The sequence below is a fragment of the Rissa tridactyla genome, unplaced genomic scaffold (assembly GCF_028500815.1).
Source record: "Rissa tridactyla isolate bRisTri1 unplaced genomic scaffold, bRisTri1.patW.cur.20221130 scaffold_739, whole genome shotgun sequence".
Taxonomy (NCBI): domain Eukaryota; kingdom Metazoa; phylum Chordata; class Aves; order Charadriiformes; family Laridae; genus Rissa; species Rissa tridactyla.
Genome location: NW_026529955.1, coordinates 1 through 9,860, shown reverse-complemented (window position 1 = coordinate 9,860; position 9,860 = coordinate 1). Strand labels below are relative to the sequence as shown.

The window sequence follows — 9,860 nt, the reverse complement described above, 5'->3', positions numbered from 1 at the left end:
CCACGGAGGGGGCGGGGCCAGCACAGAGGCTCCGCCCACTGCACCTACGGGTGGGGGCGCCCACCCCTCCCCCAGCCGCCGCAGGGCATTGTGGGATGCCGGAGGACTGCGGGGGGGGTCCTCCAGGGCCATTCTGGGATATCGGAGGACTTTGGGGGGGGTCCTCCAGGGGCATTGTGGGATACTGGGGGGGTCTGGGGGGTCCCCAGTCTGCGGGGGACCCCCCCCCCAGTCTGCTGTCCCCCCGCCGTGTCCCCTGTCTGCTGCTAATAAAGATTTAAATGACGGAGAGCTCGTTAATGGCGTCCCCGGGGGGGGGAGAAGGGGCTCTTTAAGGCTGGCTCCGCCCCCTTTCGGCCCTGACCACGCCCCCTTCAGCCATGGCCACGCCCCTTCTGGAGTTAGCCCCGCCCCTCTTTCAGCGGTGGCCACGCCCACTCCCCCGCCCCCTCAGCCAATCACCTCCTTCTCCACCCTGTCATTCAGAGGTGGCCCCGCCCACTCCTTCTTCCCGCCCTTTTCAGGGCGCACGCCTTCCTTCCCCCCCCCCCCCCCCAAGGTCCCTCCTTCCCCTCAGGTTTCCCGCCCTTTTTAACGGTCGTTTCCCCTCAGGTTTCCCGCCCTTTTTAACGGTCGTTTCCTCCCCCCCGGCCCCCAGCCCTCCGTCTCCTCACAGGCGCGAAGGGGAGAGGGGCGGCCGGGGACGGGCTCCGTGTGGGGGGGGGATTCCCCTCCCCGCCTTTCCCTTCCCTTCAGCCCCAGCATGGACTGGTTCCACTGCAACCGCTGCTTCCGCCAAGAGGGGGCCGGCTTCGCCGTCACCAGCTGCGGCCACGTCCTCTGCGCGGCCTGCGGGGGCGCAGGTAGGGACGTGCGTGTGTCCCCCGCCTTAAATCCCTAAAACTGTGGGAAAGGGGGACCCCCCTCGCCTTAAATCCCTAAAACTGTGGGAAAGGGGGACCCCCCTCGCCTTAAATCCGTAAAACTGTGCGAAAGGGGGACCCCCCTCGCCTTAAATCCGTAAAACTGTGCGAAAGGGGGACCCCCCTCGCCTTAAATCTATAAAGCTGTGGAAAAGGGGGACCCCTCTCAACTTAAATTCATAAAACTGTGGAAAAGGGGGACCCCTCTCAACTTAAATTCATAAAACTGTGGAAAAGAGGGACGCCCCTTACTTTATAGCCATAAAACTGTGGAAAAGAGGGAACCCCCTCGCCCTAAATCCGTAAAACTGTGGAAAAGAGGGGTCCCCCTCCTTTTAAATTCATTAAATGGTGGATAGGAGGGATCCTCCTCACCTTATAGGCATAAAGCTGTGGAAAACGGGGATCCCCCTCACTTTGTATCCATAAAACAGCAGAAAATAGAGATTCCCCCTCACCTTCAATCCATAAAACGGTGGAAAAAAGATCCCCCTCCCTTTGTATCCATAAAAACAGTGGAAAAGAGGGACCTCCCCTCACCTTAAATCCATATAATTGTGGGAAAGAGGGTTCCCCCTCACCTTATCTCCAAGAAATTGTGGAAAAGAGGGAACCCCACCACCTTATATCCGTAAAGCTGTGGAAAAGCGGGACGCCCCCCCTCCCCACGCACCCCCCTCTTTTTTTTTTTATTTTTTTTCAAAACCACCGATTTGGAGGGTGGGTTTTTTATTCCTTATCCCACAGGTCCCTGCCCTGTCTGCGCCGCCGAGTGCCGCTACCTCCCCATCTCCGACAAGGTGCGTGCCCGCCGCGAGACAGCCCTTCTTCTCCCCCGCCATGTTCAACCTTCTTCTCCCTCAGCCCCGCCGCCATTTTGGGCCCTTCTCCTTCATCCCTGCCCTATTAAACCCTTCTCCCTCATCCCTGCCGCCATTTTGAGCCCTCCTCCCTCAGCCCCACCACCATTTTGAGCCCTTTTCCCTCATCCCCGCCGCCATTTTGAGCCCTTCTCCCTCAGCCCCGCTGCCATTTCGAGCCCTTCTCCTCATCCCCGCCATGTTAAACCCTTTTCCCTCAGCCCCACCACCATTTTGAGCCCTTTTCCCTCATCCCCGCCGCCATTTTGAGCCCTTTTGCCTCATCCCCGCCACCATTTTGAGCCCTTTTCCTTCATCCCCGACGCCATTTTGAGCCCTTCTCCCTCAGCCCCGCCATGTTAAACCCTTCTTCTTCATCCCTGTTGCCATTTTGAGCCCTTCTCCTTCAACCCTGCCCTATTAAACCCTTTTCCCTCATCCCCACCACCATTTTGAGCCCTTTTCCCTCATCCCCGCCACCATTTTGAGCCCTTTTCCTTCATCCCCGCCGCCATTTTGAGCCCTTCTCCCTCAGCCCCACTGCCATTTCGAGCCCTTCTCCTCGTCCCCACCATGTTAAACCCTTTTCCCTCATCCCTGCCGCCATTTTGAGCCCTTTTCCCTCATCCCCGCCGCCATTTTGAGCCCTTTTCCCTCATCCCCGCCACCATTTTGAGCCCTTCTCCTTCATCCGTGTCGCCATTCTGAGCCCTTTTCCCTCAGCCCCACTGCCATTTCGAGCCCTTCTCCTCATCCCCGCCATGTTAAACCCTTCTCCTTCATCCTTGTTGCCATTTTGAGCCCTCCTCCTCAGCCTTGCCCCCATTTTGAGCCCTTCTCCTTCATCCCTGCCCTATTAAACACTTTTCCCTCATCCCCGCCGCCATTCTGAGCCCTTTTCCCTCAGCCCCGCCATATTACGCCTTTTTCCTTCAACCTTGTCAGCATTCCGAGCCCTTTTTCCTCATCCCCGCCGCCATTTCGAGCCCTTCTCATCCCCACCACGTTAAACCCTTCTTCTCCCTCAGCCCCGCCGCCATTTTGAGCCCTTCCCCCTCACCCCCGCCGCGTCGAACCCCCCTTTCTCCCCTCCCCATCCCCTTCCCTCCCGGCAGATGCGCCCGCAGGAGAAGCTCTTCTTCAAGAGCCCGGCCGACATCGCGCTGCGGCGCCTGGCGCAGCTCTCCCAGGTGAGAGGGAGGACGGGAGAGGGAGGAAGAGGGAGGAGGGCGCCCAGTCCCCACGGCTCCCCGCTCTCCTTGCCCCCCCTCCAGGCCTGGCGCTTCCAGCGGGCGCAGGCGGAGCTGCTGCTGGCCCGGCACAGAGAGGCCGCCCGCAGCGCCCAGGCGGCGCTGGAGGAGACCCGCCACCTGCTGGAGGCACGGCACCGGTGAGGGGAGGGGGCCTCTAGGGCCGCCATCTTGGGTGGGTTCCTCTATGGCCGCCATCTTGGGAGGGTCTACTCCCATAGCCGCCATCTTGGGTGGGTTCCTCTATGGCCGCCATCTTGGGGGTGTCCTCTATGGCCGCCATCTTGGGAGGGTCTACTCCCATGGCCGCCATCTTGGGTGGGTTCCTCTATGGCCGCCATCTTGGGTGGGTTCCTCTATGGCCGCCATCTTGGGGGTGTCCCCTATGGCCGCCATCTTGGGAGGGAGGGTCCTCTATGGCCGCCATCTTGGGTGGGTTCCTCTATGGCCGCCATCTTGGGAGGGAGGGTCCTCTGTGGCCGCCATCTTGGGGGGGTGTGTCCTCTGTGGCCGCCATCTTGGGAGGGTCTACTCCCGTGGTCGCCATCTTGGGTGGGTTCGTCTAGGGCCGCCATCTTGGGGGTGGGTCCTCTGTGGCCGCCATCTTGAGAGGGTCTGCTCCCATGGTCGCCATCTTGGGTGGGTTCCGCTATGGCCGCCATCTTGGGGAGGGAGTCTTCTATGGCCGCCATCTTGGGGGGGTCTACTCCCATGGCAGCCATCTTGGGAGGGAGGGGTACTCTGTGGCCGCCATCTTGGGAGGGGCCGCCATCTGGGCAGGAGGAGGCCTCTATGGCCGCCATCTTGGGAGGGTCTGCCCCCCCCCCCCGACCTTAGCCACAATCTTGGGGGTGTCCGCCCTCCATCTACCCCCGCCGCCCCCGCCTTCAGGGAGCTGGAGGCGCTGCGCCAGGAGAACGGGGAGCTGCGCCGTGCTCAGGTGACCCCCCCATTCCCCCACTTCCCCCTTCCACCCCCCCCAGCCCCTCCCCGTGCTGAGCCCCCTCTTTCTCTCCCCCCACAGCTCTCCCCAGGCTGGCGCGGGGGCAGCAGGTGAGACGCACCCCCCCCGCTCCCCCCTTTGCCGTGGCGTTTCGGGGGACCATCGGCATCACCCCGCTCTTGCCCCGCGCAGGAGCAGCACCCCCCGCCCCGTCGGTGTCACCTCCCCGGCGCAGACAGGTAGGACCCCCCCAAAATATTTAGGGGTGTCTCCCCCCCGCCTTTAGCCCCCCCCTAAAATGGCTCCTTCCCTTCCAGTCACCCCCCAGCCCCGCCGGCAGCTGAGCGGGCAGGTGGTGAGGTAAGGGGGCAGGCGTTCATTAGCGGGGGGGTTAATTAACCCGCCCCGAAAGGGCGAGGTTTCACCCCAAAATGCTCCCGCAGCCGCTCGGAGCCTCCCCCCCGCTCCCGCCGCACCCCCCCGGCCTGGCAGGTGAGGCCACGCCCCCTCCCCCCCCGGCCGCCATGTTGGGCGGGGCCTGCCCCGCCCTCGAGGGAGGATGGGTGGGGCGTTACCCAGCATGCCTTGCAGGTGGGCAGAGCCTACAGGGGCTTCCTGACCCCCCCGGCCTCCGGCGCGGGTGAGCCACCCCCAAAACCCCGGCGTTTGCCCCCAATCCGCAAGCCCCGCCCCCACCTCAGAGGCCACGCCCCTTCCTCACAAGCCCCGCCCATTGGCAGCACCACGCCACGCCCCTTTTCCCACACTGGGAGCAGCCTCTGCCCCCAAACCCCGCCTCCTTTTGGTTAGCCCCGCCCAGATCCCCGAAGCCCCGCCCCCTTGGCCCAAAGCCCCGCCTCTTTCTTTCATTCCCAAGCCACGCCCCCTTCCCCCCCCCACCCGGGTCTTCCCCCATCCCAACCCCTGCCTCCTTTTGGTTAGCCCCGCCCCTTTATTCCCAAAGCCACGCCCCCACCCCAAGCCACGCCCCCCTCGCCAGCCGTACCCTCGGGTTCTCCCTGCCCCAAGCCCCGCCCCCACCTTCCCATTCACCTCCTACCCCAGGCCCCGCCCCCCCGCCCCGCCCCTCTCCCCCCCTAACCCCGCCCCCGCCCCCGCAGCGCCGTTGCCCTGGGCCACGCCGCCGCTGCCCGCCGCCATCTTCCCCGCCGAGACCCCGCCCCATTTCCCGCGCCCGCCCCCCCGCGGCTGACGTCAGCGCGCCGCCGACTACCGCTGCGTCATGCCCTCGCCCAACATGGCGCCGCCGTTGCCTGGCAACGCGCGCAGGACGCGTGCGCCGTTCGTCTCTTCCCGCCCCACTTCCGCTTCCGCCGCCGCCATTTTGCGGCGCAGCCGGCGCTCCGACATGGCGCTGGCCAGCGTCCTCCGGGCTTCCGAGCCCCCCGCCGCCTCCTCCTCCGCCGCCGCCGCCTTCCCTCTCCTCGCCGCCCCCCGCCTCCGCCCCGGCCCCCCCGAGGGCTTCGCAGCCCCGCCGTGGGGCGCGGACACCGCCCTGCCCGGGCCCGGCCTCCACCTGCTGCACGGAACCACCACGCTGGCCTTTAAGGTGGGGCGGGGGAGAAGGGGGAGGGCCCGGAGCCCCCTGGTGGGACCCACAGAGCCCCTGGGCAGCCTCCCGTGGGGCTGGGACTGGTCTCTGGGGACCCCAAACCCCCTATGGAAGCTGCTGGGGGGGGTTTGTAGGGACCCCCCCAGGCCCCCCGTGGGGCTGAGCTGCCCTATAGGTGCCCCATGGCCCCGTAGAGACCCCAAGGCCCCCATAGAGACCCCAAGGTGGGGACCCCACGGCCACGCGGAAGCCCCGTGGTGGGATCCCATGGCCCCATAGAGAGTCCGTGGCCACGGAGAAGCCCCGTGGTGGGTCCCCGTGGCCACGGAGAAGCCCTGTGGTGGGTCCCCATGGCCATGTAATGACTCTGTGGCCACGTAGTCACCCCATGGTGGGTCCCTATGGCCACGTAGAGACCCCGTGGCCACGTAGTGACCCCGTGGTGGGTCCCCATGGCCACGTAGAGACCCCCCATGGCCACTAGTGACCCCATGGTGGGTCCCCGTGGCCACGTAGAGACCCCCCATGGCCACGTAGTGACCCTGTGGTGGGTCCCTGTGGCCACGTAGAGACCCCACGGCCACGTAGAAACCCTGTGGCCCCGTGGTTGGTCCCCATGGCCACGTAGGTGCCCTGTGGTGGGACCTCATGGCCACGTAGTGACCCCATGGCCACGTAGGTGCCCCGTGGTGGGTCCCTATGGCCACTAGTGACCCCATGGTGGGTCCCCATGGCCACGTAGGTGCCCCGTGGCGGGTCCCCATGGCCATGTAGAGACCCCCATGGCCACTAGTGATCCCATGGTGGGTCCCCATGGCCATGTAGAGACCCCCCCATGGCCACTAGTGACCCCATGGTGGGTCCCCGTGGCCACATAGAGACCCCCCCATGGCCACGTAGTGACCCCATGATTGGTCCCCATGGCCACGTAGGTGCCCCCGTGGCGAGTCCCCATGGCCACGTAGAGACCCCATGGTGGGTCCCCGTGGCCACGTAGGTGCCCCGTGGCGGATCCCCATGGCCACGTAGTGACCCCGTGGGCACTAGTGGCCCCATGGTGGGTCCCCGTGGCCACTAGTGGCCCCGTGGTGGGTCCCCGGGGCCACTAGTGACCCCGTGGTGGGTCCCCGTGGCCACTAGTGGCCCCGTGGTGGATCCCTGTGGCCACGTAGGTGCCCCGTGGTGGGTCCCCGTGGCCACATAGGTGCCCCGTGGTGGGTCCCCGTGGCCACGTAGGTGCCCCGTGGTGGATCCCCATGGCCACGTAGTGACCCCATGGCCACTAGTGACCCCGTGGTGGGTCCCCATGGCCATGTAGGTGCCCCGTGGTGGATCCCCGTGGCCACGTAGTGACCCCATGGCCACTAGTGACCCCGTGGTGGGTCCCCGTGGCCACGTAGCTGCCCCGTGGTGGGTCCCCAGCCCCTTGTGTCTCCCCCCCTCCCCCGTCCCGTCCCTGACCCCCGTCTCTCCCCCCCCCTCCCCCGCAGTTTGCCCACGGGGTGGCGGTGGCCGTGGACTCGCGGGCCACGGCGGGCTCCTACATTGCCTCGCAGACGGTGCAGAAGGTGATCGAGATCAACCCCTACCTGCTGGGCACCATGGCGGGGGGCGCCGCCGACTGCAGCTTCTGGGAGCGGCTACTGGCCCGCCAGTGCCGCGTCTACCAGCTGCGCAACAAGGAGCCCATCTCGGTAGCCGCCGCCTCCAAGCTGCTGGCCAACATGGTCTACCAGTACAAAGGCATGGGGCTGAGCATGGGCACCATGATCTGCGGCTGGGACAAGAGGGGGCCAGGTGAGGGGGCGGGCCACGGGGGCCTGAGGGCTTGGTAGCCACGGGGGGAGGTCCTAAAGGGTTGGTGGCCACAGGGGGCTGAGGGCTTGGTGGCCACGGGGGGAGGTCCTAAAGGGTTGGTGGCCACGGGGGGAGTCTTGGGTCTTGGGTTGGTGGCCATGGGGGTCTGAGGGCTTGGTGGCCACAGGGGGAGGTCCTAAAGGGTTGGTGGCCACGGGAGCCTGAGGGCTTGGGTCTTCGGGGGGTGGTGGCCACAGGGGGAGTCTTGGGTCTTGGGTTGGTGGCCACGGGGACCTGACGGCTTGGTAGCCACGGGGCAAGGTCCTAAGGGGTTGGTGGCCACAGAGGAGTCTTGGGTCTTGGGTTGGTGGCCATGGGGGCCTGAGGGGCTGGTGGCCACGGGGGAGGTCCTAAAGGGTTGGTGGCCACGGGGGGAGTCTTGGGTCTTGGGTTGGTGGCCATGGGGGTCTGAGGGCTTGGTGGCCACGGGGGGAGGTCCTAAAGGGTTGGTGGCCACGGGGGCCTGAGGGCTTGGTGGCCACAGGGGGAGGTCCTAAGGGGTTGGTGGCCACGGGGGCCTGAGGGCTTGGGTCTTCGGGGGGTGGTGGCCACAGGGGGAGTCTTGGGTCTTGGGTTGGTGGCCACGGGGGCCTGAGGGCTTGGTGGCCACAGGGGGGGTCCTAAAGGGTTGGTGGCCACGGGGGTCTGAGGGCTTGGGTCTTCAGGGGTTGGTGGCCACGGGGGGAGGTCCTAAAGGGTTGGTGGCCACGGGGAAAAGTCCTAAGGGTTGGTGGCCATGGGGGGAGTCTCGGGTCTTGGGTTGGTGGCCACGGGGGCCTGAGGGCTTGGTGGCCACGGGGGGAGGTCCTAAAGGGTTGGTGGCCACAGGGGCCGGAGGGCTTGGTGGCCACAGGGGGAGGTCCTAAGGGGTTGGTGGCCACGGGGGCCTGAGGGCTTGGTGGCCACAGGGGAAGGTCCTAAGGGCTTGGTGGCCATGGGAGCCTGAGGGCTTGGGTCTTCAGGGGTTGGTGGCCACGGGGGGAGGTCCTAAAGGGTTGGTGGTCACGGGGGGAGTCTTGGGTCTTGGGTCGGTGGCCACAGGGCCCTGAGGGCGTGGTGGCCACAGGGGGAGGTCCTAAAAGGTTGGTGGCCACGGGGGCCTGAGGGCTTGGGTCTTGGGTTGGTGGCCACGGGGGGAGGTCCTAAAGGGCTGGTGGCCACAGGGGGGGGTGGTCCTAAAGGGTTGGTGGCCACAGGGGGCTGAGGGCTTGGTGGCCACGGGGGGAGGTCTTAAAGGGTTGGTGGCCACGGGAGCCTGAGGGCTTGGGTCTTCAGGGGGTGGTGGCCACAGGGGGAGTCTTGGGTCTTGGGTTGGTGGCCATGGGGGAGTCTTGGGTCTTGGATTGGTGGCCACGGGGGCCTGAGGGCTTGGTGGCCACGGTGGGGGGGTGGTCCTAAAGGCTTGGTGGCCACGGGGGTCTGAGGGCTTGGGTCTTTGGGGGGTGGTGGCCACAGGGGGAGTCTTGGGTCTTGGGTTGGTGGCCACGGGGGCCTGAGGGCTTGGTGGCCACAGGGGGTGTCCTAAAGGGTTGGTGGCCACAGGGGTCTGAGGGGCTGGTGGCCAGGCCACAGGGGGAGGTCCTAAAAGGTTGGCGGCCACGGGGGCCTGAGGGGATGGTGGCCACCGCAGGAGGTGTTTGGGTTTCAGGGGTTGGTGGCCACAGGGCAAGTTGTTGGGTCCTGAGGGCTTGGTGGCCACGGGGGGAGGTCCTGAAGGGTTGGTGGCCATGGTGGGAGGTCTTGAGTCTTCAGGGGTTGGTGGCCACGGGGGCCTGAGGGGTTGGTGGCCACAGGGGGGAGTTGGGGGTCTGGGGTTGGTGGCCGTGGGGACTTGTGGTGTTGGTGGCCACCGGTGGGTGTCAGTAGTCCCCAGGGTGTCATTGGCCACAGGGCGGGGGGTCACTAGCCCCCAGGGTGTTGGTGGCCACTGGTGGGTGTCATTAGCCCCCAGGGGGCTGCTGGCCAGGGGTGGGTGTCACTTCTTGGTTTGACGATCCCGCTGGCTACCGGGCCGGCCCAGCCGCGCCCCTGGTGGCCCGGTGGCCCCGGTGGCCACCACCCTCACCCCCGCCTTGCCCCCCGCAGGCCTGTACTACGTGGACAGCGAGGGGACGCGGGTGCCGGGCCGGGCCTTCGCGGTGGGCTCGGGTTCCAGCTACGCCTACGGGGTGCTGGGACCGTGGCTACCGGGCGGAGCTGAGCCCGCGGGCCGCCTGCGCGTTGGCCCGCCGAGCCATCTACCAGGCGGCCCGTCGCGACGCCTACTCGGGGGGCCGGGTCACCGTCTACCACGTGGGGCCCGAGGGCTGGCGCCGGGTCTCGATGGACAACGTGGCCGACCTGCAGGAGCGCTACGAGGAGGGGGGGGAGGAGGAGGAGGAGGAAAAAGAGTGAAAAAACGGCGGGTTTGGGGCAAAATTCCGGCTGCGAGTGGTCATTTTTTAAAGCGCGCCG

The 9,860-nt window shown here is 66.4% G+C and overlaps 2 protein-coding genes across 4 annotated transcripts; both read left to right on the top strand.

Moving 5' to 3' along the window:
- Positions 1-659: 659 nt before the first annotated feature.
- On the top strand, positions 660-4,612 carry RNF212B (ring finger protein 212B). 3 transcript variants are annotated; one of them, XM_054187792.1, is made up of 7 exons: positions 660-863; positions 1,671-1,723; positions 2,899-2,973; positions 3,058-3,173; positions 4,058-4,215; positions 4,294-4,468; positions 4,568-4,612. In XM_054187792.1, exons 1-6 carry the CDS (start codon positions 764-766, stop codon positions 4,338-4,340), a joined length of 549 nt encoding a protein of 182 aa, XP_054043767.1. In that variant the 5' UTR covers positions 660-763; the 3' UTR covers positions 4,341-4,468; positions 4,568-4,612. The 3 variants fall into 3 exon arrangements, with proteins under 3 accessions (XP_054043767.1, XP_054043768.1, XP_054043766.1); XM_054187793.1 differs by having other exon boundaries at positions 2,899-3,173; positions 4,058-4,086; positions 4,169-4,215; XM_054187791.1 differs by having other exon boundaries at positions 2,899-3,173.
- A 607-nt stretch (positions 4,613-5,219) lies between these two features.
- On the top strand, positions 5,220-9,824 carry LOC128903907 (proteasome subunit beta type-5-like). Its single transcript, XM_054187794.1, is given in 4 exon segments — positions 5,220-5,546; positions 7,040-7,346; positions 9,492-9,580; positions 9,582-9,824. Coding segments are annotated over 4 exon segments (942 nt in total). The 3' UTR covers positions 9,801-9,824.
- The last annotated feature ends 36 nt before the right edge of the window (positions 9,825-9,860 follow it).

What these genes read in the sequence shown, in the direction of transcription:
- RNF212B (XM_054187791.1), top strand. Translation starts at nt 764, where the DNA reads ATGGACTGGTTCCACTGCAACCGCTGCTTCCGCCAAGAGGGGGCCGGC. An exon ending in ACCTCCCCATCTCCGACAAG is followed by an intron (nt 1,724 to 2,898) that starts GTGCGTGCCCGC and finishes CCCTCCCGGCAG; the next exon opens with ATGCGCCCGCAGGAGAAGCT. An exon ending in CTGCTGGAGGCACGGCACCG is followed by an intron (nt 3,174 to 4,057) that starts GTGAGGGGAGGG and finishes CTCCCCCCACAG; the next exon opens with CTCTCCCCAGGCTGGCGCGG.